The 23,925-nt window shown below is 44.7% G+C and overlaps 5 protein-coding genes across 8 annotated transcripts; 3 read left to right on the top strand and 2 right to left on the bottom strand.

Annotated features, from left to right (window-relative positions):
* Positions 1 to 10: 10 nt before the first annotated feature.
* mrpl35 (mitochondrial ribosomal protein L35) lies at positions 11 to 1,274 on the top strand. The gene is made up of 4 exons (XM_029138959.3): positions 11 to 134; positions 339 to 504; positions 769 to 913; positions 1,010 to 1,274. The coding sequence occupies exons 1-4, from the start codon at positions 104 to 106 to the stop codon at positions 1,190 to 1,192; spliced, it is 525 nt and encodes a 174-aa protein (XP_028994792.1). The 5' UTR covers positions 11 to 103; the 3' UTR covers positions 1,193 to 1,274.
* A 1,416-nt stretch (positions 1,275 to 2,690) lies between these two features.
* On the bottom strand, positions 2,691 to 7,371 carry reep1 (receptor accessory protein 1). 4 transcript variants are annotated; one of them, XM_029138960.3, is made up of 8 exons: positions 7,221 to 7,371; positions 5,857 to 5,929; positions 5,702 to 5,778; positions 5,495 to 5,615; positions 5,015 to 5,128; positions 4,705 to 4,867; positions 3,879 to 4,144; positions 2,691 to 3,231 (listed from the first exon to the last, which is right to left on the bottom strand). In XM_029138960.3, the coding sequence occupies exons 1-8, from the start codon at positions 7,250 to 7,252 to the stop codon at positions 3,160 to 3,162; spliced, it is 918 nt and encodes a 305-aa protein (XP_028994793.1). In that variant the 5' UTR covers positions 7,253 to 7,371; the 3' UTR covers positions 2,691 to 3,159. The 4 variants fall into 4 exon arrangements, with proteins under 4 accessions (XP_028994793.1, XP_055361866.1, XP_040925163.1 ...); XM_055505891.1 differs by lacking the exon at positions 7,221 to 7,371 and adding an exon at positions 6,771 to 7,192; XM_041069229.2 differs by lacking the exon at positions 3,879 to 4,144 and having other exon boundaries at positions 7,221 to 7,369.
* Positions 7,372 to 8,137: 766 nt separating this feature from the next.
* On the bottom strand, positions 8,138 to 10,747 carry chmp3 (charged multivesicular body protein 3). The gene is made up of 6 exons (XM_029138750.3): positions 10,587 to 10,747; positions 10,160 to 10,220; positions 9,712 to 9,891; positions 9,474 to 9,595; positions 9,212 to 9,326; positions 8,138 to 9,104 (listed from the first exon to the last, which is right to left on the bottom strand). The coding sequence occupies exons 1-6, from the start codon at positions 10,629 to 10,631 to the stop codon at positions 8,965 to 8,967; spliced, it is 663 nt and encodes a 220-aa protein (XP_028994583.1). The 5' UTR covers positions 10,632 to 10,747; the 3' UTR covers positions 8,138 to 8,964.
* Positions 10,748 to 11,206: 459 nt separating this feature from the next.
* Positions 11,207 to 17,957, top strand: hspa4l (heat shock protein 4 like). Its single transcript, XM_029138746.2, has 19 exons — positions 11,207 to 11,643; positions 12,486 to 12,543; positions 12,686 to 12,826; positions 12,912 to 13,034; positions 13,113 to 13,212; positions 13,321 to 13,454; positions 13,540 to 13,784; positions 13,866 to 13,942; positions 14,029 to 14,180; positions 14,285 to 14,391; positions 14,509 to 14,642; positions 14,923 to 15,119; positions 15,295 to 15,369; positions 15,517 to 15,654; positions 15,807 to 15,932; positions 16,076 to 16,183; positions 16,298 to 16,417; positions 16,507 to 16,668; positions 16,761 to 17,957. Exons 1-19 carry the CDS (start codon positions 11,537 to 11,539, stop codon positions 16,947 to 16,949), a joined length of 2,493 nt encoding a protein of 830 aa, XP_028994579.1. The 5' UTR covers positions 11,207 to 11,536; the 3' UTR covers positions 16,950 to 17,957.
* A 144-nt stretch (positions 17,958 to 18,101) lies between these two features.
* plk4 (polo-like kinase 4 (Drosophila)) lies at positions 18,102 to 23,795 on the top strand. The gene is made up of 15 exons (XM_029138745.3): positions 18,102 to 18,326; positions 19,161 to 19,256; positions 19,578 to 19,673; positions 19,916 to 20,030; positions 20,137 to 21,100; positions 21,182 to 21,267; positions 21,354 to 21,700; positions 21,784 to 21,888; positions 21,975 to 22,077; positions 22,161 to 22,310; positions 22,406 to 22,634; positions 22,720 to 22,822; positions 22,904 to 23,041; positions 23,134 to 23,240; positions 23,419 to 23,795. The coding sequence occupies exons 1-15, from the start codon at positions 18,297 to 18,299 to the stop codon at positions 23,528 to 23,530; spliced, it is 2,781 nt and encodes a 926-aa protein (XP_028994578.1). The 5' UTR covers positions 18,102 to 18,296; the 3' UTR covers positions 23,531 to 23,795.
* The last annotated feature ends 130 nt before the right edge of the window (positions 23,796 to 23,925 follow it).

The following is a 23,925-nucleotide window of genomic DNA, read 5'->3' as shown; positions in this document are numbered from 1 at the left end:
CCGCTAGGCGACGCTAATGTCCTCTACAGTTTAAATTCCTGCGATATTAAGTAAGGTTTGTCCAAACAGGACACCGTAGTTACGTCAGCGCCAAAAAGGAAACATGGCGGCTGCCCTGGCAAGGAGAGTGTCGGGTGTGTATGAACAGTTTGACATTTATTTTTTTATGTGTTCTTTCCAATAAAGGCGATTTATATCTTAAAGCTTATCTGTAGTGGTGAGGTTTGTCAGAACACAGTGTCTGTTCACGGTCGCTACCTTAGCATCGGTACGGGACGTGAGCTTAGCTTTGTCTTTGCGGTGACTCCATGTGTTTTCATCCCGTCCTCGGCTGACAGGGCTGCTGAGGCCACTGTCCGCCTCTCTGGGCGCCAGGACACTGCAGGTGTGCCAGCTCTCCAGCCTCATCCAGCCCTCACCACTGTCCGGCTCCGTTACGGCCGCTGTCCGCGCTCCTGCGTGGGCTGCAGCGCGTCACACGCCCCGGTACAACGTCCTGCACAGGTGAAAACCAGGAGCATCTGCGGCGGGTTTTAACCAGAAGCTTTTGTAATCTATGCAAATACTGTGTTTTATTTACCTAAATAACAGTCACGCATTCTATTGAAAAGCAAATAATAAAGGCGTGTCCAAACATTTTCAGTAATGATGTTGTTTCCTGCTGTGAGCTCATATAGATTTTATCCAGATATTTCAAAACAAAGTATATCATACCAGTGTAATAGAAAACTTCTGCAGTGGTTTAAATACATTTGTTTTTTGTTGCAGGGCATGGGCTCTTCTTCCCACTGTGACTCAGCAGCCAAGTAGAAGTCTGACATACTACAGTGTGAAGAAGGGCAAGAGGAAGTCTGTGAAATCAGTCACCGAGAGGTTCATGAGGTTGCACTGTGGCCTCTGGATCAGGCGCAAGGTAACGTTGCTCAACAATTACCCTCAGCTCTCGAATCCCTGGATTGTTTTGTTGTAACCGAGCATTCCTATGCCTTGTCTTGTTGCTTGTAAATAGGCTGGATACAAGAAGAAACTGTGGAAGAAGAAACCTGCCAGACGAAAGCGCCTGAGGGAGCATGTGTTCTGCAATAAGACGCAGAGCAAGCTCTTGGATAAAATGACCACATCTTTCTGGAAGAGGAGGAACTGGTTTGTCAATGACCCATACCTGAAGTACCACGATCGTGTCAACCTATAATTTTTCATGTACTTCATGTACTTGAATTTTTTTTTTGTTTCATTATAATGTAATATACTTAATAAAGTCCTGTTTACATGGCTTTACATTTTTATTTTTTTAATACAAAGCAAATGAAAACACAGTCAAGGTTTCACTTGATATTTAATGACTCTAAATTAATTAAAACAAATATCCAGTGGAATATTAAATTCATATCCTTAAATCAACAATTACATCACTACTTTAGCTCATGATTCACAATCACCACCTTAAATTGAAGTAATTCAATATTCTGGCCTGCCAGAACAGTTTTTTTGTAAATTAATCATTAAAGTGGCTAATTTAGCAGTAAATAAGACTATGCTTTTAATGTATGTAGAGCCAAAAGACATAGTATAATATTTCACGATTTAGAATGATTGAAAATGGCAAAGACATCTGAAGAGGCCAACAGCTTCACAATATCACTTAAGAAATCCAATTTAAAAAAACTAACAAACATCATGCAGTGATGAAGTTATCAGTCTACACATGAGTGTACAAATATGCTACTTAGCAACATGTTATTTTTCTTCTTAATTTCACTCGCATCATTTTAATTACCTCCAACACTAACACTGATACTATCAATGCTGAAACACGTTTGATTCTTTACCAATTAGAAGGACATCTAATGTTCATAACTGGTGTATCTACAACAACTGTAAAAGACGTGTAAACAGAACATTTGTACCTGAGAAGCCTTTGTTTTAAAATTCAAACCACCATTAATGATGAGATACAGTGATGAAAATTATAAATATACCTAATGCATAAATTCACCATCAACAACCAGCACAGTGATACTTTGTGTACAATGTTGCCAAAGTTCAGGCTCAGTGAATAAAGTACAGGATGAAAACAATGAGTCGCCACCTAATATTTAAATGTAAGCCTGTTAACCCGCAAACCGGTCAAAGAGCAGATAGTCAGAATGTTGGGTTTACTGTTGCTCAGTCAACAGCAAAACATTACACAGTGATTTTAAACATGGACAAGGGGCCATGTTTACATACAATAAATATTTATCCATGTCGCATCCTAGATCTGCTACAGCCTGAAGGGATGTGCTGCTAATTGGCCCTAAATGGTAAAATTAATGACAAAACATGCTTTAAAACTGAACAGTCCTTTTGCTTTTGATAATATTCATGATTACAGGCTTTGTTCTATTCCTGCTTTGAAGAATACTAAAGCGTGTAATTTCTTCCTATTTATTCCTAACATAGTGCAAAAGGTTGTTTAATGACAACATAATTAAACATATGTAGAGACTTTATTTCTGACTGTTATATTTTCCTTTAAGGCTTTATAAAGAGGTAAATAAAAGAATATTTTCTGCCACTGACTTTATTACTACGAGGTATAGTTATGTAGTTTTTGGATAACTCACTGATTTTAATGCTTGTGTAATTATCAATGTAGACTTCAGCTGTAGGGAGTAAGCGGTTCAGAAAATGGATGGATGGATGGACTTCAGCTGCTTCCAGGTGTTTCATTACGACAGACAGGTTAAAGGTAAAACAGCCTGGTTTTGTATCCTTGGCTTGCGACACATTCTCTAACAGCGACTGTGTCACTCGCAGCGCCAGCTGTGGGATCCAGTGACAGTACATTCTGTTCAAGAACCAGCAAACTAACAAGTGGGAAGACACACATGCAATCGCCTGCCCGAACCCGGTATAGAAAACAATCAGCACACACGAACTGTACATAAATACATATTCAATAAGTGTCTCTCAGTATGGAACCCATTCACTCACTTTTCTAAACCTCACTTTTTTAAATCATGAGCCATGAGATTTATCTTATATGTAGAGGGGTCGTTGTAGGTCACTTTGGTAATACCTTATTCCAAAGCAGGGCTGCTTCAGTCATGTAGCTTTTGGCCATTCAGTATTTTTACTTCTTGCAGCAAAGGCAGCTGGAGGAGATTTGAGGACAGTTCACATGGCTTCATTGTTTGAAGAAAGAGCACTCCTGGATCTTGTGAGAGGCCTCAAGACTCTATGTGGAGGCTGAAGGAAGAGCAGAGAGGGAGATGCAGTTTGGTCAAGTAACAGCTGAAATGACTTTATAAAATAAATCCCATGGAAAGACCAAAAACCCAAAACCGGTTACTTCTCCTTTAAATACTTTGAGTCCTAAAAGACTTGATGCTCTTGTAAGTATTTATAGCAGCAGGACATCTGGCACTGACTCACGTTTGAGCATCTGATGTTCATCGTAATGAAGGAATTTGTCACCCAGTTGCATTCACTGTTGCTTTTGATCTATTCATGGGACTTATTGGCCCACAGGAAAAACATTAGGGTAGAGTACAGTAATTGGGCATCATCACCATCATGCCAAACAAAGCAATGTTAAAAAGTTCCAATGACACAATGCCCATGTGAGTGTGTTGACCATATCTGGATGTTTTCATGCCACATTTCCATCAAATCAAAATCACACATTCAACTGCACTAAACAATTATTCCTGTCTGATTCAGTGTCATCAGTGTAGAAATCCTATTAACTCTCCACATTTGCAGACGTACTGAACCATGATGATTTACTTAGCTACACGGCAGCAGAAATTAGTGAATCAGTGAGTAAATGGCCACTCTCAAGGGGCAGTTAGAATCAGGCGGCAGCTGAGCGGCGCTGCTGATGAGGCAGGTACCTCTGGAGCCTTCCTCTTAATCAGCCTGAGCTGTGGAGAGCTCGACACCGTCTGCGCCCCTTTGCCCACCTCCTCGGGATGCTCCGGAGCTGGAGGGGCGGGAGGCGGAGCGGGGGTGCAGGTCGGAGAGGGCGGGGGAGTCAGAGAGGGTGTGACGGGTGCGGACTCGGGCTCGGGGGGCGACGCGGCGGGCGGTGACGGCGACTCTTTGGAGTCCCATTCGCTCAAACCCAGCACCTCATACTCAGTCATGTCAAAATCCTGCCCTGTGCCGTGAGAAAGGGTGGTGGGAGGCAGGAAGAACACGTGAAGCCTGTCTCTGCTTTACTGACTCATAAAAAAAGCTGGTTGTCTAAGTGCTGTAGAGCATCAACTGACAATCAGGAGGGATAATGACTGGTCACATCACATATTTTACGCTGTATCATTGTGAGAAGCAGAAAACATCAAGGCTGTTTTAATCAAAACCGTGCTTCGATTAATAACATTTGCAGCAGATATGTTCAAATAGTGTTGTTTTCAGTCATTCATTCTAATATAGCCACCGAAAACTCGTTTAACCCCTAAACATCCTCTGGCTGTAAATATACAAACAACAGCTGTTTGTGCAAGATGCCAAACTAGGAACAAATTCACCCGGGGCCGCGTGTGTGTTTTATCACAGGACGGTTGGCCGAGGGGCCCTGCTGGACCTGATCCGCTCCGCCCGGGACGCCAGGAGCGAGGCTGGGCGTGACTCGGGACGTCCGAGGTTCTGAACACCTGCGGGTTTAAAGGAGCTGGATGTGGCTGCGATGGAGGCGGTGCAGCAGCGATGTCGCCTCACCCTTGTTGTAGCTGTCTGACTTGCTGCGCATCATAGTTCTGCTCTGGTGCCTCGCTGCTGCGGGCTGGGCGGCGCCGCCGGGCCCGGTGTCTGTGTCGGACTGGCAGGAAGACAGATCCTGCATACTGAAGCTCCGCAGTCTGTCCGACAGGACTCCTTGGCCCTGGAGGGCGGGAGAACACGTTATGAAGCAGGTGAATGGAACCAGGAGAAGTAGACTTCACCGTGCGTTGATCAAAACAACTGGGTTGTGTCCAGTGACCCTGAACCAAATGCTCGGTTTCAAATAAAAGTCCAGAGTCGGCATTACCTTTGTTGCAGCCATGACTGCAGCCGTGGCTGCAACATTCAGCCCCTTTCTTCCAAAATGGACCAGCGTGTCGTAGCTTTTGTCCTTGGCTTGGCAGAGATACTCGTCAATGTCCTGAAACAGCGCAGAAATTAGAGTTGTTGTTATTTCGTTTGTCACATACGGTTTTCTCTGACTTTCTGATCTTCACTTAAACCGTCTGTACAGTATCTGTTTCCTGACTCGCACAGAGAGGAAAAAGGAAGAGAGAAAGGGATGAACTCTGCAGCTTCCTCTCCCTGTGTCCAGTAAACACATCTCCAACAGCCACGCTGGAAAAATGAATCCACACAATGACACTTCTGTTCTCTGGATAATCTCAAATTGAATTAGTTGCCAAACCACACGGACTAACTTAAAGCCCACATGAATATTTTGAGCTTTTCCTTGAACTTTGCCTCGGGGGGGAGATGAAAGCGACAACAAAAGCAGGGGTTTCACCTTTTCTTTTGAGGAAAGCGTGGGATGGACGAACTTCCTGTACAGCACACTGGAGCCCTTGGTGTACGGGGACAGCAGCCACACCACGAACGCTATCTTCAGTTCATAGTAGAAAGGAAGCCTGCGACGGAGAAACACGAGGCTGTGACAAAGCAGCTTAGACAAGTTGGACATAAAAAAAGCCCAGAAACAGCTGAGGGCACTCACCAACAAAGAAACATGTCTGTAAAAACCTCCACAGTAGTAAACAGAGCAAATATTATCCAGTACATCATCCATTTTACCTAAAAACAGTAAAAAGGTTAATGGAGCCACTCATACCACCATCACTTAATTACTACAAATATTAGTCTTATACTCACATATTCTTTTACATCTTTCGACTTCACGGCTTTATACGATGAGTACGCGGGATATAAGGTGCCAAACACGAGTCTGGGAGACAGACAACGTCCGAGTCATTCAACATTCAGTCAGTCCACATTCAAAATATACATGAACAAAAATGTGAAGCTTTAACAAGATTAGAGTCATTTAAGATAAGACAGATACGTTATTCATTCACACTGATGGAGAGGTGGCAGATGAGCACCTGATGCAGATGAAACACCATATTAACCTCTCTTATTATTAAATTCAGTCCGATCTTTAATGCGGCTGCACCTGCTGCTCAGGTGACTTGACACTTGGTCCACGTCCCTTGTATACGTTTCTATTTGTGTGTGGACACCTGTGCTCCAGGGAGACAGCACCCTGTTGAAATGCTACAGCAAAGCAACAGCTGAGAGAGCTGGGATCAGGTTTCGGAGCCACATCATGTTGCACCGCCCCGGTCCGGTCTGACCGAGCTCCAGCGGAGTTTGGAAATACAAGGACACCGGGAAAATAGAGCAGCCACGCAACTGAGCCTTTCTCCTTAAATGACCCACATAACACAAATAATATTCAACAGAGCCCCAGCTGAGTGTCAGACCTATGCAACAAGAGCTTGAAATCTAAATTAAATTGCTGACTATTTTCAGCCTGCTGCTGTAATTCACACACTCCGTAATGGCGCTGATTCATCGTTTGTGCAGACGCACCGCAACAAATGCGTTATTCTTACATAAATCTCCATAAATAAGGTAAAACGCCAAATGTTAGTACAGTTCCCACATGAATAACTTTTGCATTGTAAGCCGAGAGGCCTGACCCATCCCTTTTGTTTTCCCCAACACGGGACCATCAACACAGAACGCTGTTCCTCTCTCTCACACCGCTCCTGTTGTTCGGTCACCTCGGCTCTGACATTTAGGCTCCTGCGGCTGAAAGACGCTTCTGATCCCCTGATCTGACTCACGCCGTCATCATCTCATACGCGACGGGAGATTATTCGGGCAATCACGTCACTTCTTTGTCCGTAATTAAAGAAGCCACTTGATAAGCACAAAGAGTGCAGGCGGCTCACATGCAGTGGGCGCGCGCAGCACAGGCCCGGCTCGGCTGCAGCTGAAATGGCGAAATGCGAGGCAAAGTACGGGCCTGTACACTTCCTTTCGTTTCAGTCATAGATAAATTGACCGACATGTGCTCTCCATAGACCCGCACGTCTGTTTCCCTTCAATATGGACATTGCGCGTCCTGTAGAGAGCGCCGTTCACGCAGCCAAGGAGCGGCACAAACACCCACATTTGCTCGGGAGCAAATGCAATGAAATTATTTATTCTCAAAAAAAAAAATCACTTACACCACGAGTCTAGAGATGATCCAGGAGACCATTGCGCTGCAGAGGCGACAGGACGCGCTGTCTGCGGGGAGGAGTTTCCTCCAGATGACAGGCGCTTCCAGGCGGCGGCGTCAGGACGCACACAGGCAGCAACGTGATGCGGGATAAACAGTGAGCGGACTGCGACTGTTATCCATAGATGGCAGTGTTGCATAGCACGGACAACATAAATACCCAGCACGTCGGGCTCCGTGGCTGCCAGTGCGCTCAGAAGTGACAAATTACTGGAAACCCAGGTAAACTGGGCGTTTTGGGCCATTGGCACCATCCTCTCCTCCCGAAGAGTGTCTGAGGTATGTGGAGCGTCCTGAGGTCCCGCTAACCTGGCACAACCACCTCCTGCTCCATCAAAGTCAGGGGGGTGATTTTTAGATTAATATTGTTCTTTAAATGAGGCACAAAAAAGAACAGGGGAAGTGCTCAAAATAATGGTTTGTTACGATATTGTAAAACAGCTAAACTCACTAATGTGTTAATATAGTTTATCTATTAACGGTTTCAGGTCCACATGCATAAACTACAGTGCTCAAATAGAAACTGGATACAGTATAAACTAGGGTCAAAGTACCTGAACTCTATACAGCAACTAATAATGTATGAGCACAAACGAAGGCAACCAGAGCACACCCATGAAAATCTAAATAGGCTCAAGAAAGAGGTTTTCGAAAGTCTCGTTTTCTGGACACCAGAAGACATAAGCGCCGCTCTTTGTCCCGTCTCCGGCCGACACAATGGAGCATGAAAACTGGCAGAGTTCTGTTACAGTACAACAAAGCTGACGGCTTTCTGCTAGAAATCTAATCCTCTGGTCCATGCGAAGCAAAACAAAGTGGTCCCAAAACCACGAGTTTGAATAACGAAGCCTGCTGGTACTTCGCTTATATTAACTTTCGTTCATAGAGTTTTTATTTTTTTTTCCCCATTCACATAGAAAACGTTACACACAAAACTTCCACAACACAGAGGTTCTGCACTAACCAGCCTCTTTATGTCAGCTGCATCTTCTTGCTTCTTATCACTGTAGAAGCGGAAGATTAATGCAAGCTAAGAATTAGGGTAGTATGCGTGCATTTCTCCTATAGGTATACTTCACATGTATAACCACATTTAGTATAGATATTTTGACTGTACAGAAAATTAACTATCCAAAGAGATCACACCCATTGTCTAGTGTTTCAGTAAATGTAGACAAATAACTGGTAAACAGGTGGTTGCTTACGAAGGATATTCTAACAGAGACGAGCTACTGCTGAATGATGAATAAAGAATGTGATTTTTGTGCAAGGGTGATTTCCATCAATAGTTAATAGTCATTTGGATCATATATGTCCAAGTACCTCCACTACCAGTCCACATATTGGACAGAAGCACTGTAGGCACAGCAGGCTTTTCATACTTACATTATATACACTTTCTTAAACCTTCTCTTTGACTTTGGACAACAAAGACTTATAAAAGGACTAACCTTGAAAATAGTAGACATAAAACAAAAAAGACCCTTTTCCTCACACTGAGTACAACACATTTTCTATAAAAAACAGTTTTAAAGACATTGACTGTCATAGCAACAGTTAACCCAAAATGATTAGGTGAAATAATAATGATATAAAGCAGAGAAGATGCTCAGCACTTCAAACCGTGCACCAAAATTGACTGTCCTTCGCAAAAGAGCGAACTGACTTTGGCAGGACAGTGACAGTTCCCCTTAGCTCCTCAGAGCTGCCAATCTCGATTGCATTGCTTCAATGTCTTCCTCTGACTCATCTTCTGAAGCTGCAGCGGCTCCTGCAGGCTCCATTTCAGGCAGGGCATCTGTGACTTTGCTTGGTGCTTTGCCAAGAGCACCTAAGAGGGCAAATGAGACAATTAATATTTTAACATAATCTTCAATAAGCAGATCTGATTTTAAACTCGAGGGGAAAAAAACGATTGCATTTAACAAATCTTTTCACCTGCTGTGATGTCAAAGAGGATCTTATCAACTTCCTCCTCTGCTGCTTCCTCCATCTCCTCTCCATCTTCCATGCTTTCAAACGTATCTTCAAGCATTTCCTCAATAATGCCAGCCTTGAAAAATGAAAATGATTATATTTTCAAAATGCCGCCATTCTCCGTGCCAGCAACTTTGATTTTATTTGAAATTATAATCAAGATGGCCAGCAGACCGAGTATTTTATGCATGTTTATATCTGATCTTCTGACAATCTTACTGACCTTCATCATCTCCTTCGATAGCTCTCTCATGGTGGCCTGGATCTCTGGGACTTTTACTAGGTTCTGCATGGCTTTCATGACCTCTGTGCTCTTCTGCAGGGCCCCAGCTACGCGCAATACAGCTTAAAAACACAAACACATTTCCTTCAGAAACAGAACTGTGCAAAACCACAAGTTCTATTTATTATAGAAAATCAAACATTCCCCTAGGATAATAATACTGTTTTAAAGAACTCACCAAGTTGATTCTTCATGCTGAGTAGTACAGAGTTCATTTGGGCTTTGGAAGCATAAAGTTTTGCAACTGCTCGTTTTGACTGAATCATCTCTTTTGCGAGAACCACACACACATCCTTCTGGCCCTTTTTGGCAGCATCTTTGATAGACCTTTTAACTTTGTCTTCTTCCCTCTGAATATCTGAAATAATATGACACACCATTACATTCAATTGAAAATGAATATACCCTATATAATAAGATCATTCATCTTAGGCTTGCTGTATTTCTATATTAAAGTTATAAACTTAAAAAAGCAAATGGCATCATATGCCTCTCAGTATCAATAAGTATTCATAACTTATGTTATCTCTTTACCATTACGTAATATTTAAAAATAAAATGTTGGCAGATTTCTGACTAACCATGATACAGTTGTTGTAATGTTTTATATTGTAATTGGATCTTACCTCGAATTTGTCTGTCAATCACCCTCATTTCCTTCCTGATTTTCTGAGACCACTCATTAATCTGAAATGTAATAATAGCATGATGCACTTTAAAGTAAAACAAAGACGTCATGTACCTGCAACAAACAAATCCAGGGTGTGTTTACACTGAAACAACTTGCTAGCTTTTACGCTAGCCCTTCAATACAGAAGTCAAAAAGAAAACATTGACATACCGTCACATAAGAGCGGAATTTTTCAGCATAACAATATGGGGATGGGGTTACTACTAACGTTATTCAATTAGTTTATAACAACCAGCAACAGGGCGAAGCGGAGTAAACTGGCAGCTGGCTCACGTTAGCGAGGTTAGCTAAGGGTCTTGTTTTTTTTTTACTACGAGCAAACCACACAAAGACAGTCGTACTTTTCAGCTCTCACTACTCACCAGATCCTTTGGTGGTTTCTCCGGTGTTCGGCCAAACAGACCCATGGTGATTTTACAGGTGAATACCAAGTTAACCTACCCGACTAAAACTAGCTGGCTAACTCCGCTTGAACAACTAGCACTTCCGACTTCGGCTCGGGCCTATTCTTCTTCTTCGCCACAATATTAGCAGCTGATAGCAACCTCGTCCTGCATTACCGCCACCTAACGGACTGAAGAGAGGCGCCGAATGCTGAACGCGTAGCGGGAAAAACGTCTAGAAATGTACATATTTATTATCCATGGTTTAATATATAAGTATAAATAGTATCATGATATAATCTATGGGTACACACTTCATTACATAAAACACACCTGTGTGACAGTCGTTTGGGACTTTATTTGCCCAGCTGTGGCGTTAGCATCACTGTGTATATTATATGTCTTAACTTGTACTTTCACTGACACTTTAAATGTGGAGCAAACACAAACACTAGTTCGGGCCCGCTCCTGGCGTGACGTACTCCACTGTCTCCTTTCCCCGGCGTTCTAGATTTTTCTCTTATCGATTCGCTGTCGCACCAATCACGTCAGGACCCTCGGTGTGACGCAACCAATGACAGGCGGCTGTGGGCGGGCCTTGGGAGCATCAACGCGTCCGCGAGAGCCGCCTGGTGATGCTAGGGCTACCGTGAAGTGGGAGAACCCGCTGTGCGTGGACATCATCGCTCCCTGGGATTACTCTGAATGAGTTTCGCTATAAACAGCTCGACTTACATAACAGCGTGTAATTCAGTTGGGCTGCCGCACTCTCAGCTTGCTGTCTGGTGTCTGCTCCCCAGCGAGGACACGCTCCCGCGTATCTCATTGTGGAATAGACGGCCATTCCATATACTTAGTGTCAGAGGTGTGAAGTGCGGTCGTCGCGGAAGGAAACTTAGCAGAGGAGACCGGTCGATCAGTAGCTCAGCATGTCAGTGGTCGGCATTGACGTGGGTTTCCAAAACTGTTACATCGCCGTGGCCCGGAGCGGCGGCATCGAAACCGTTGCCAATGAATACAGTGACAGATGCACGCCGTAAGTATAACCACTGACGGACGACGTCTCCGCGTTCCGATCCGTGGCCGCGAGTTTCGTTACGCAACGTGTGCGAGCGGAGGCTGCGGGGTGCGGAGGGAGCGGGCCGCCGCCGCCGCCGCCGGGGGTCGGCGCCCTCGCGGGGGCTCCTGCCTCCGCTCCGCTCGTGGATGCCCCGCTTTGTGCTTTGGAGAATATTCCATAAGGTCGTAGAATATGTACAACAGGGCTGACGCGTAACAACTGGTTCATTCGCCATCGCAGCAGATTAACGCAGGGAGCTTTGCGGAATGACCCCGTGCTCTTAAACTCCGCTGTCGTGTCCACCGGACACAGCCGCGGCGACGGCCAAACTTGCGCGACTCGAAGCAGGCGATGCGCGAGCTATAAAGGGTGTGACACGTGAGAATAAAGTGAGCTGCGGAGGGAAATAAATAAATATAAGGCAGCGGTAGTGCGTCTGTTCCGGCCTGTCACAACGCTGCATCCCTGCTGCCTTCCACAAGTAGAACAGCGATGACAGGACCTCCGATCCACTGGAACCATTCTACAAATGGTTTAATGTGATTAAAGTATAATAGACACTATTATAATAATAACAGGGCATCGCGTGGGCCTGTATTTGAAGGGCATGGGATGCTTTTGCTGCAGCGTCCTGCAAACAGAGATGTGCATTTGCAAAGGGGTGGATGAGGATATTTTTATGGCAAGGTGAAACTAGGGAGTGACTCGTCATTGCAGCCAGTGTGAAATGAATCTGTGAAACCTGTGACTAGAATTCATCCTCCTCCTCAGTTTTTTTGGGGTCGTTTTGCTAATTCCCCTCTCTGTCCTCCATTAAGGGCCTGTGTTTCTTTGGCGTCCAAAAACCGCATGATTGGGAATGCGGCTAAGAGTCAAGTAAGAGCATCTGTTTGTTAAAAATCAACAGTTTGTCTTGAATCTGTAATAAATCATTAATAATTCAAATTCACCAAATTCCTGTTGATGTAGATCTTTTTTTGGTGTTTGTTTGTTTAAATGAATTTTGTCCTTATTGCAGATTATAACAAACTTCAAAAATACAGTTCATGGTTTCAAAAAGTTCCACGGCAGAGCGTTCGATGACCCATTTGTCCAAGCGGAAAAGACCAAGCTGCCTTACAGCCTGCATAAACTAAACAATGGAAACACCGGAATTAAGGCAAAACTCTCTTCAGGCTCCACGCACCATGTTCCACACTCATAATTAGGTTGAATTAATGTGAATTCCCTCCTCTCAACTTCAGGTGCGTTACTTGGACGAGGACAAGGTGTTCACGGTGGAGCAGATCGCAGGGATGCTGCTCACCAAGCTGAAGGAGACGTCGGAGAGCGCGCTGAAGAAGCCCGTGGTCGACTGCGTCATCTCGGTGAGTAGCGACGCCGGCCGCGGCGCCGCTCACGGAGCGGGCCGCTGAAAAGCCGGGTCTCGTGTGCCGCCTTCGCAGGTCCCCAGTTTTTTCACCGACGCTGAGAGACGCTCGGTGCTCGACGCGAGTCAGATCGCGGGGCTGAACTGTTTACGGCTGATTAATGACACAACTGCAGGTCAGTGGTCCTGGAAACCTGGGTAGGTAAACAAGAAACAGAAATAGTTCACAGTATTACACATATAACAGTATACTATAACAGTAAAGGTTGTTTCTTTATGAGCAGTGGCTTTGGCTTATGGGATCTACAAACAAGACCTTCCTACTCCTGAGGAGAGGCCTCGAAACGTGGTGTTTGTGGACATGGGCCATTCCTCGTTCCAGGTCTCCATCACAGCCTTCCACAAAGGAAAGCTCAAGGTCAGCCTCCCTTTCACGGTTCTGCAGTCGTCCACACCTTTAGCCGCTCCTTCCGACCTAACGGAGTGTGGCTCCGACCCGGCAGGTCCTCGCCACCGCGTTCGACCCACACCTCGGCGGGCGGAACTTTGACGAGGCCGTGGTGGATTTCTTCTGCAAGGAGTTCAAGGGCAAGTACAAGCTGAACGTGAGGGACAACCCGCGGGCGCTGCTGCGCTTGTACCAGGAGTGTGAGAAACTCAAGAAGCTCATGAGCGCCAACTCCTCCGACCTGCCTCTCAACATCGAGTGCTTCATGAACGACATCGACGTTTCCAGCAGGATGAACAGGTGCAAATGTCTTTTCTTTGCGTTCGGGCGTCTCCACCGTGCAAATGTATTAAATCCTCTTTGTGCCTGTGTAATGTGCAGGGGCCAGTTTGAGGATATGTGTGCTCAATATCTGATGAGAGTGGAGGTGCCACTGAAAGCGGTCCTGGAACAATCAAGTAGGTCTCTCAGATCTGAGTGAGTGTAACTGTTTGTGTGGCGCACGCGGGAGGAGTCCGTCTCAGTCTTGTGGTTTTTGCGACAGAGCTGAGCCGGGACGACATCTATGCAGTGGAGATCGTGGGAGGAGCCACGAGAATCCCGGCCGTCAAGGAGAGGATCACCAAGGTTTTCTGCAAAGATGTCAGCACCACGCTGAATGCGGATGAAGCTGTAGCAAGAGGCTGCGCCCTTCAGGTTGGACCCCCCTCTGACACCAACCGCCAACGCTGTTTAAAGCGTCGCACAACTGTCAAATTAGCACTTATGGTTTCTGTAAATTTGCATTTGTTGTTGTGCAGTGTGCGATTTTATCCCCAGCATTTAAGGTGCGCGAGTTCTCCATCACCGACGTGGTTCCCTTTCCCATCACCCTTCGCTGGAAGTCGCCGACAGACGATGGGCTGGGGTAAGGACGGCCCAATTAGCCATCGCAGGGAATCACAGAGCTCAGCCGGCTCCGCGGTGCAGTACGTGCTGACTGCGTTGACTCTCCACAACCTGACGCTGCTTTTTTGTGTCACAGGGAGTGTGAGGTGTTCGGGAAGAATCACGCGTCTCCCTTTTCCAAAGTAATCACCTTCCACAAAAAGGAACCCTTCAACCTCGAAGCCTTCTACAGCAGCCCCCAGGACCTCCCGTACCCAGACCAAAGGATAGGTGCGTGTTCCCCCTCCGCTCTCTGAAATCCAGGCGTGGCCACACATTTAAAATAACACACTGTAAATGATTTTTTTACTGTTTATAAGTTTACAGAAAGGAAGCAATTGATGATCCCACTTGATCTGTAATTATCCCCCACAGATACTGTAGCTCATAATGAGCGTGTGTCACTGTCTGTGTGCTTATGGAGTCTCAGGTGGGGTCAGTTTGTAACCGCCAGCTGTGACGTTAGCGTCCTGTAATCAAAACCACCAATTTTCTCTCCATCTGTCACCAGGATTCTTTTCAGTGCAGAATGTGGTTCCGCAGCCGGACGGGGACAGCTCCAAAGTCAAGGTCAAAGTTCGCGTCAACGTCCACGGCATCTTCAGCGTGTCCAGCGCCTCTCTGATTGAGAAGCAGAAGGGGGAGGGCGAGGATATGCAGATCGAGCCAGAGCCGGTGGTGCAGAATGACAGCAGAGCAGAGGACCAGGTGAGATGAGTCAGCCAGGTCACCTAAGTATCAAAGAGTTGGATGGAGATTAGATTTGGTGCAATAAAAAAGTGAGTTGTTGTTAGTGTTCTGCTTCTTTGTCCTTTCACATGCACCTGATATTTATTTATTTGCAACGTTGCTTAGAAATTTAGCCGAATGTGTCTTGTTTTAGGCCAAAATGCAGGTGGACCAGGAAGGTCAAAGTCAGGGTGAGCAGCAGAGTGAGGACAACAGTTCCAGCAGTAAGGTCAGCCTATATAGGAATATGTGTTTTTAAATGATGAATCATTATCTCTTGGCATCACATAGAATAGTGAAATAGTGAATAGTGAAAAGTAAAAATGAAAAATACATTAAAAACCCCACTGGTTGGGTTTGTGCTGTCTAAACCCAGGAGGGTGGTGAGAAGCAGGACTCAGCAGCAGGAGGCAGCAAGCCCAAAGTCAAGGTGAAGAGTATCGATCTGCCCATTGCAGCAAACAGCATACGACAGCTCGACAGTGATGTCCTGAACAACTTTGTGGAGTATGAGGTGAGAGCTGCGGCTAAACGTCATCAAAGCTGAGCTCATCACTGTCTAGGCTGCTTTGAACTCAAACAGCTACGTAATATTAAAACACGTGATTCAATTGGCATGTTGATCCTTACGGGGCAGTTTTGCCTTTCTTTGTCTTGTCCCTAAAGCGTCAGATGATTATCCAGGATAAACAGGTGAAGGAGCTGAATGATGCTAAGAATGCTGTTGAGGAGTATGTGTATGATCTACGTGACAAACTTTGTGGGATCTATGAGAAGTTTATCACTGAGGAGGTGAGTTCTGCACATATGATGTCATACAATTACATACATAATGTAATATGGCTGATTACATTCACATGACGTTGTGAAACCTATGCAATAGTTGTGTGTTGCTATAGTTACCTGACTACTAATAATATTAATAATAATAACAGGACAGCAATCGACTGACGCTGATGCTGGAGGACACGGAGAACTGGCTCTATGAGGATGGAGAGGATCAACCCAAACAGGTCTATGAGGAGAAGTTAGATGCATTAAAGGTTTGTTTTGATTCACATACTCCAGGGAAGTCTGGAGTGTAGTGTTACTACTGTTTCTATTACTATATCACTACCACCTTTGTACCTAAACAAGCGTATTGATGCCGTATATAGAGGTTGGGTCAACCCATTCAGGACCGACACAGACAACATGAGGACAGACCGAGGGCTTTTGAAGAGTTGGGGAAAAAAGTGCAACTTTACATGAAGTTTGCAGATTGCTATAAACAGAAGGTAAACCATTTCTATATGTTGTCTTAGCATCTTACTGTATAGAATTTGTGACGCATTAAAATGTCTCATTGTGACCAACTCTGTACCAGGATGAGCGGTACCTGCATTTGACTGCAGAGGAAATGGGCACCGTGGAGAAGTGTGTGAGTGAATGCATGGCTTGGATGAACAGCAAGATGAATGCGCAGAGCAAACTGTCTGTTACTCAAGACCCCGCTGTTAAAGTAGAAGAAATTATTGCCAAAATACAGGTGTGTAAATTACTGCTGAGGCAAATCTCCACCCATTAGCAGCCATGTGAAATACTGAGATCCTTTTACAAAGACGCGTTATCGCCCTCCAGGAGGTGGAGAACGTATGTCACCCGGTGATGACCAGGCCCATGCCCACAGTAGACGAGGCTCCGGACACCAGTGACCAAAACACTGGCGCTCACAATGGCCCGACAGCCAATCCAGGAGCGGAAGTGAAGGGAGACGCGAAAGGAAGCCAGCAGTCGAAACCTGGCACGAAGGAGATGGAGGTGGACTGAGACTGGGACTGTGCAGCCATCGCTGCGTCTATGACCCCTGACCACTTAGACAGTAGGAAAGTCAAGTCTCAGCCGCCGCCACCCTTGGTCCCGTTGAACTTTACCTTTTGAGGGTTTTTGTTTCCATCCTTCCATCTTTATGTGTGATAACGTTGTGCTTTACTCTCTCAAAGGATTGACGTACCCAATGAATTAAAGAATGGTGCAATAGATTAAACTCTGATCTGACAGAAACAGTTTCCTTACTACCATACAGCAAAGCGCTTTGTGTTTGCCATCCATGTGGTTCTAGTGAAATTCAAACATTCGCAGACAGGAAGTGCTATAGAGACAGACTGCTGCAAAACCCTTAGATTGTACGCGGTAATACAACCTATATATATATTTGTATTTAATAAGTTTGAAATAATGTCAATGCCTAGAAACTGTAAATACTATTTTAGTAAACAAATCCCGACAGAACATATATATGTACATAAAAAACATGTTGCTAGTGTTGCATTGGCAATGCTTGATACACTAAATTTCTTTAGTAAGTAATTTGTTGCCTATTTTCTTTTGTTTCATTTTTCCATATTTTAGTCATGAAATTAAAAGATGGCAAAAATAAATACAGTTGTCTGTAAGACAAATTTCCCAAAGTCTCAGTTCTTTTAGTAGCTTAACTTTAAAGAATAATATACTTGTGTCTGAGTTAGGTTTAGATGAGGGATGAGGTCAGGACATCTACTGACATTTGATTATTATGCAAAACCATGACAAAGACCCTAACACCGTTCTCTTTATAGCTAATGTTAACATGGGCGAGTGACATTTTAATAAAGATAATTATCACATTAACAGGTTATAGGGTTCAGAATACATTCTGCAAGTGCAAAGTATATAATGATGAATAAATGCATGAAGTCCTCCCAGCTGCAAAATGATTCAAACTGTGTGTTGCACTTTACTGGACTTAAATTTGGCAGGTAAAGCAAATGTTACCAGCAATAAATGTGAATATTCTTTTTTGTGATTATTCTTTATATATAGAGATTTACAATAGTTTGTATCGAACGTTTATCGCTGTGTTTTAGTTACATATCAGTCACGTTGCTGTGGGAAAGAGCGCTGAATGGGGGCGTGGCCAACACGGACTGTTGTCGTGTGACGTAGCATGTGACGTAACCACGAGACTAACGGGCGCATATTTTCAAAATGGCAGAAATGACAAAGTTTTGGAGGGGAACTCAAGAACAACATTTATTCGCGTTCTAACAACACACGGGCTGATTTATCGATGCACTTAATCGATCAAGGACTAGTTTTGCAGACCTGCATAAATGCGCAAGTGGAAAACCGGGCACGATGAGTGTTTCGATCGGTGATAAAATCGAGGTGAGTGTTTTTGTTGTACTAACGCCCACATGCTAGTTAACGTTATCCTGGGCTAGTTAGAAGCGCAGCCTTAGTGATGCTTAACCTGGAGGTAACGCCAACGTAGGCTCGATTAACGTCAGCTTGAAGCAGCAGGTTAAACATTAGTGAAACTGTTGCTATATAAAGTTCTGTTAAATAGCATCTCAGCTGTGTATATTACATGGCGTGATGTTAGCTTCACAGCGCGTTAGCAAACATCCCATGTTTTATATTTGACTATTAAACTATTAAGCCTCCCTTAAATGGATAAACATGCAGTAATAGTAATAATGTCGTTATTCTGCAGCCTCGGTGACACCTACTGTTAACCCGGCGTAACCTTAGTATGACTCTCGTGGGACAAACCCTGTTGTTTCTGCCCAGTGCATTATGCTGCTTAGAAACGGCAGCTAGTGACGGTGGCAGCGGGAGCAGAGCCGGGATAATTAGAGGCTTTGGTTGGACATAGGGCAGCGTCAGGGGCTGGTGGCTTGGTGGACAGTTAACGTTTGTTGTGGGGGATTGGTCGTGTCGGGACCTGATTGTCACTTTGCTGCACATCCATTATGTCGCACACTAGAGGGACGATGTTTGATCAGGTTATGCAGTATTTCTTCCAAACCTTTTCTTCTCACATCCAAGGCAGCAGAGATGAGGAGAAAGGTTTCTCTTTTGCGCAGGAACTTAGCATCGAGGTATCCTGTTTTATATAATACAGTATGACTTGGTGTTTAAAGTGTTTCTATATTGCCAGGTTACAGTTCTCCTTATAGGCTTTATTGTTTGTAACGTGTTTGTTTCCTTTTTGTGTAGGATTTCAAGGTTCTCACCCTCCTTGGCAAAGGATCCTTTGCATGTGTTTACCGGGCAAAATCAGTGAAAACTGGCCTGGAAGTTGCCATCAAAACGGTAAGAACCACCCCCCTACACTGATGAGAGGTGGTTATAGAACACCTCACCTGAATGTAGACGTTTAACCATCTGCTGTTACCATCAATTGACAGTTGGAGTGTGAACTTGAACGTCCAGGTTATTAAACTCTAATTGTCCCCCATGTGCGTCCTGTGTTCTCTAATCTACCCACAAATGAGGTCTGAACAGTTCGCTGCCTTTGTGGGTGACAGATTGACTATTAACCACCAGACCAAGACCAGCTTGCATGCTGTTCATACAGTACAAATAGCAGGTGTATAATTACCTCCATAATTACCTTTGTATTCCCTTCTGCAGATTGACAAAAAAGCAATGCACAAAGCTGGGATGGTCCAGCGTGTGACAAACGAGGTGGAGATTCATTGCAGATTGAAGCATCCGTCAATACTTGAGGTAACATTGGCTGGTCACACTGATCTTAATGCTTTGAGTATTTATGCTGAATGCATATAAACACAAATGGCTGTGTGATAAATTAAGTTTTAGTGGACCTCACTTGATATATCTAGTTTGAAGCTAAAGATGAACAGCTGTTCACCGGACTACACAGTAATTGTAGTTTATTTCAATGCAATGTGCTTTTGTTTTACTTTGAAAGAATGAATGAATGAATGAATAAATGTTTACTTTCCTAGCTTTACAACTACTTTGAGGACAGCAACTATGTGTACTTGGTGTTGGAAATGTGCCACAATGGAGAGATGAGTCGATACCTTAAAGAGAGGAAGATGCCCTTTGGTGAAGATGAAGGTTAGACAGAAAAACTTCACTTGGAGTTTTCAGTATAACATTGTTACAGTGTGTCACTTGTCAAGCTGCTTGTTTCTTACATTTCTTGATGCTTTTTGTTTTACAGCGAGACATTTCATGCATCAAATCGTAAAGGGAATGTTATATTTACATACTCACGGCATCTTACACCGAGATCTGACCTTGTCGAACCTTTTGTTGACAAGCAACATGAACATTAAAATAGGAGACTTTGGCCTGGCCACTCAGCTCAAACTCCCGAATGAAAAGCACTTCACAATGTGTGGGACTCCTAACTACATCTCCCCAGAGGTGGCCACACGCAGTGCTCACGGCCTGGAATCAGATGTTTGGTCGCTGGGTTGCATGTTCTACGCCTTCCTAATGGGCCGACCTCCATTTGACACAGATACAGTCAAGCACACATTGTCCAAAGTGGTCCTGGGTGAATATGAGATGCCTACTCACATTTCTTTAGAGGCTCAGGACCTGATCCATCACCTGCTGCAGAAGGATCCTGCCCAGCGTCCCAGCCTCTCTGCTGTGCTGGATCATCCGTTCATGACGCGGAGCCTGCTGGTCAGGACTAAAGACCTGGGGCTTGGAGAGGAAGGCTCTATGGACAGCGGCATCGCTACCATTTCCACAGCATGCACCACTTCCATGTCAGGCAGCAGCAACCGCCTCCAAAGGAAAGCCAGGCATATGATTGGCTCCACCCTGCCGAACCGCATGGCCCCTATTCCGAGTCTGTCTCGTCAAGCCAGCAGTGCTTGTTTTGAAGAGCAAGACCAGTGGCGGCAACAGCAGCCGGACGGATTTCACCGAGAGGGCCGGGGCAGGATAGTCCATGTTGGAGAGAGTGTACAGCCTCATTCTCGCTATCTGCGGAGGGCTCACTCTTCAGATCGGTCTGGCTCTTCAGCGTCGGGTCAGAGGTTACTTCGTGGTGAGCTCGGAAGGTGCCACTCTGAGGAGACCTTGACTGCTGTCTTCCCCATGTCTTCCACCCAACACCCACTTCCGGAGCATGGAAGGCTCCCATCTCCTCCTGTTAAACAGTCAGCAAAGTAAGCAGTCTCTCTTTTAATTAACTAATTCAATGTGACAGCAACACATCTACATCTGTCCTGCTACTGTTTTTGTTTTAGTTCTGGATATTCATTACCTGCACAGACAGTGCATCCTCCAAAATTTCAGGACCTAGAGGGAGTCACCAACTGGCTCAATAATGAGGGTAAATTTGAAAATGTTGTCCTATCTGATTATTTGTTCCAGCTTTGCTGGTATTTAGCTTTTTAAAAATATTCTTTTCTGTATCAGGTTCTGGGCAGAAGCCCACAGACAACAGCTCACACAGCAACAGCAGTAGTTTCCACAGCAGCAGGGGACCTTTAAGTGTTCACAACTCTTGGAGTGACAAGCCCATGGGCCGAGGTGGGAACCCTCAACGCAACCAGCACCACCTGCACCAGCAGCTGTCCTCCGACTCTGACCCGTACAGGGAGAACATACCAGGAGCAGAGTTCCAGCCGCCCCAAAGCAGGGAGTCAAAGCTCCAGTCAGCCAAGCCTGGTGGGGAGAAAGAGAAGAAAACGCTGAGAGACATAGTCCCTCCTCTGTGCGCTTTGAGACTGAAGCCTATTAGACAGAAGACCAAAAACGCTGTCGTAAGAAGTCACTCACCTTTTAGATTATTTATTAATCTTGATTCATATTTTCATGTCAGATATATTTTCTATATTTCCTGCAGGTGAGCATTCTGGACACAGGTGATGTGTGTATGGAGTTGTTAAAATGCCAGGGTGGTCAAGAGAGGGTCAAAGAAGTGCTTCGGATTTCCTGTGATGGATCGATGGTAAATGAATTATATTAAACTTGATTATAACTTCTAATAATCATCATCATAAATACTAATTGTAGCTTCTTTTGTTTTCATGGTAGGTGACAATATACCAACCTAACGGTGGTAAGGGCTTTCCTGTATTGGACTGTCCTCCTGCTCCTCCTGAAGATATTCTAATTTGTAGCTATGACGACCTTCCAGGTACTTTGAAAGATTAATCAAATCTAGTAACATAATCTAAAATAAAAGACATACGGTTGGTTAACAACAGTGTTTTGTCATAGAAAAATACTGGAAGAAATACCAGTATGCCTCCAAGTTTGTGCAGCTTGTGAAATCCAAGACTCCTAAAGTGACACTTTACACCAAGCATGCAAAGGTCATGCTGATGGAAAACTCTCCCCACGCAGACCTGGAGGTTTGCTTTTATGACGGTGAGTCATAAGTCATTTTTATGTCAAAAGCTGAAGTGCTCCTTCTCTGACTAAGCTAAGTTGAGAAATCCTTAACGAGGATTTGCTTCCTGTAGGAGCAAAGACGCACAAAACGTCAGAACTGGTACGGGTGGTGGAAAAGAGTGGAAAGTCCTACACAGTGAAGGGTGAGGTGGGACTTAGCGGCCTGAGCCCAGAGAGCCGGCTCTATGTGGAGCTGTCTGACGAGGGCCACAGCATGTGTCTGGCGTTAGAGGCTGCCATCACCTCAGAGGAGCAGCGCAGCACCAAGAGCGTTCCGTTCTTTCCCATCACTATTGGCAGGTGAGAGGAGCATTCTCTTAATTGAATGCCTTTTTTTGTTTTCCATACTTTCTGTGGCTAATGTCTGTTTTTTTATTGTTGCTAGGAGACCTGCCAACCCAGACTCGCCGTGTCCGTCAGCCTTGCCCTCCCACCCGGTGCCTCCTGATGCAGCTTCGCCTCCACACCCTCCACAGATCGCTCCTTCGGTGGGTGTCTCACGCCTGCAGGCTTTATGTTCTGAGGCTTTAATGCCTCGGCTATTGTTCATTGTTTAATTTTACTTCTAGATGATTTCCTACGATGGGTCTGATTTCACCACAGCCAGCCTGAGTAAGAAAAGCTCCCCAGTGCGACAGGACTTGGCACAAAGCACAGGAAAAGTGGTCAAATCAATATTTGTGCCAAATGTTGGATGGGCGTCCCAGGTACAGGATTAAAAACAACCCAAGCTTCTGCAGCCATGCAAAGAAACTGTCATTTGTCATTTGAAGGTTTGAACCTCTGCTTTTGTGTGTAGCTGACGAGTGGAGAAGTTTGGGTGCAGTTCAATGACGGGTCTCAGCTGGTGGTTCAGGCTGGAGTTTCCTGTATCACATACACATCTCCAGAGGGGAAAATCACCAGGTATGAAACACCTCATGTTATGGCTCACATTGTGTCTATGTGGTTTCTTATTTAATAGATGAAAGCAGCTGTGAATATCTTTTGCAGAAGTGGGGCTTTCATCTGAAATGAACCACACTGTCAAATATATTTCACGTCATCTCTGCTCCAGCCGCTCTCATTCCTACCTATGTCACAGGTATAAGGAGAACGAGAAGTTGCCAGATCACGTCAAGGAGAAGCTTCACTGTCTCTCCACTATCCTTGGACTGTTGGCGAACCCAACAACTCATCACCTACAACCTCATTAACAGCAAAAGACGCAGACCCAGAGGTCTGGCTGGGAACTACGAGTAGCATTAGAGCCTTTGTACTGTCCTTCGTCTGGTGTTCTTGTAAATATGTTTGTTTTTTACATGTACAGAAGACTAAGATTATGAGAAAATATATTTTTTATTTTAGTAAGCAGCTATTTTGTATCTACTTGAAAAGTTTGTCTTTTTTACCATGGCCAACCCTATGAAATGTCCAAGTCATAAAAGCTGAATCAATAAACATCTGTAGGCTGGGTGTCAACATTTATGCTCTTTGTTTTACTTAAAATATGCAGAAAGAAATTATAGAAAGATATTAAAGTATTTAGGACAGAAATATGCTGAAACAATTTGTACAACTTTACCTCTCAGGAAAAGGACTGAATTAACAA

Source organism: Betta splendens, chromosome 22 (assembly GCF_900634795.4).
Source record: "Betta splendens chromosome 22, fBetSpl5.4, whole genome shotgun sequence".
NCBI lineage: Eukaryota > Metazoa > Chordata > Actinopteri > Anabantiformes > Osphronemidae > Betta > Betta splendens.
Note: the sequence above shows the minus strand (reverse complement) of the source record. Positions and strands in the feature narration are given on the sequence as shown.

Excerpts from the sequence above, each read along its gene's own strand:
- mrpl35 (XM_029138959.3), top strand. The coding sequence starts at position 104 with ATGGCGGCTGCCCTGGCAAGGAGAGTGTCGG. Across the intron at positions 505-768 it reads CGGTACAACGTCCTGCACAG|GGCATGGGCTCTTCTTCCCA; the intron begins GTGAAAACCAGG and ends TTTTTGTTGCAG. Across the intron at positions 914-1,009 it reads GCCTCTGGATCAGGCGCAAG|GCTGGATACAAGAAGAAACT; the intron begins GTAACGTTGCTC and ends GCTTGTAAATAG.
- reep1 (XM_029138960.3), bottom strand. The coding sequence starts at position 7,252 with ATGGTCTCCTGGATCATCTCTAGACTCGTGGT. Across the intron at positions 5,930-7,220 it reads ATCATCTCTAGACTCGTGGT|ACTCGTGTTTGGCACCTTAT; the intron begins GTAAGTGATTTT and ends TCTGTCTCCCAG. Across the intron at positions 3,232-3,878 it reads TTAAGAGGAAGGCTCCAGAG|CCTCCACATAGAGTCTTGAG; the intron begins GTACCTGCCTCA and ends CTCTTCCTTCAG.
- chmp3 (XM_029138750.3), bottom strand. The coding sequence starts at position 10,631 with ATGGGTCTGTTTGGCCGAACACCGGAGAAACCACCAAAGGATCTG. Across the intron at positions 9,892-10,159 it reads GATTGACAGACAAATTCGAG|ATATTCAGAGGGAAGAAGAC; the intron begins GTAAGATCCAAT and ends ATATTATTTCAG. Across the intron at positions 9,105-9,211 it reads CCTCTTTGACATCACAGCAG|GTGCTCTTGGCAAAGCACCA; the intron begins GTGAAAAGATTT and ends TTGCCCTCTTAG.
- hspa4l (XM_029138746.2), top strand. The coding sequence starts at position 11,537 with ATGTCAGTGGTCGGCATTGACGTGGGTTTCCAAAACTGTTACATCGCC. Across the intron at positions 13,035-13,112 it reads TGGTCGACTGCGTCATCTCG|GTCCCCAGTTTTTTCACCGA; the intron begins GTGAGTAGCGAC and ends CCGCCTTCGCAG. Across the intron at positions 15,655-15,806 it reads ACAACTTTGTGGAGTATGAG|CGTCAGATGATTATCCAGGA; the intron begins GTGAGAGCTGCG and ends TTGTCCCTAAAG.
- plk4 (XM_029138745.3), top strand. The coding sequence starts at position 18,297 with ATGAGTGTTTCGATCGGTGATAAAATCGAG. Across the intron at positions 21,101-21,181 it reads CCTGTTAAACAGTCAGCAAA|TTCTGGATATTCATTACCTG; the intron begins GTAAGCAGTCTC and ends TTTTTGTTTTAG. Across the intron at positions 23,042-23,133 it reads ATGTTGGATGGGCGTCCCAG|CTGACGAGTGGAGAAGTTTG; the intron begins GTACAGGATTAA and ends TTTTGTGTGTAG.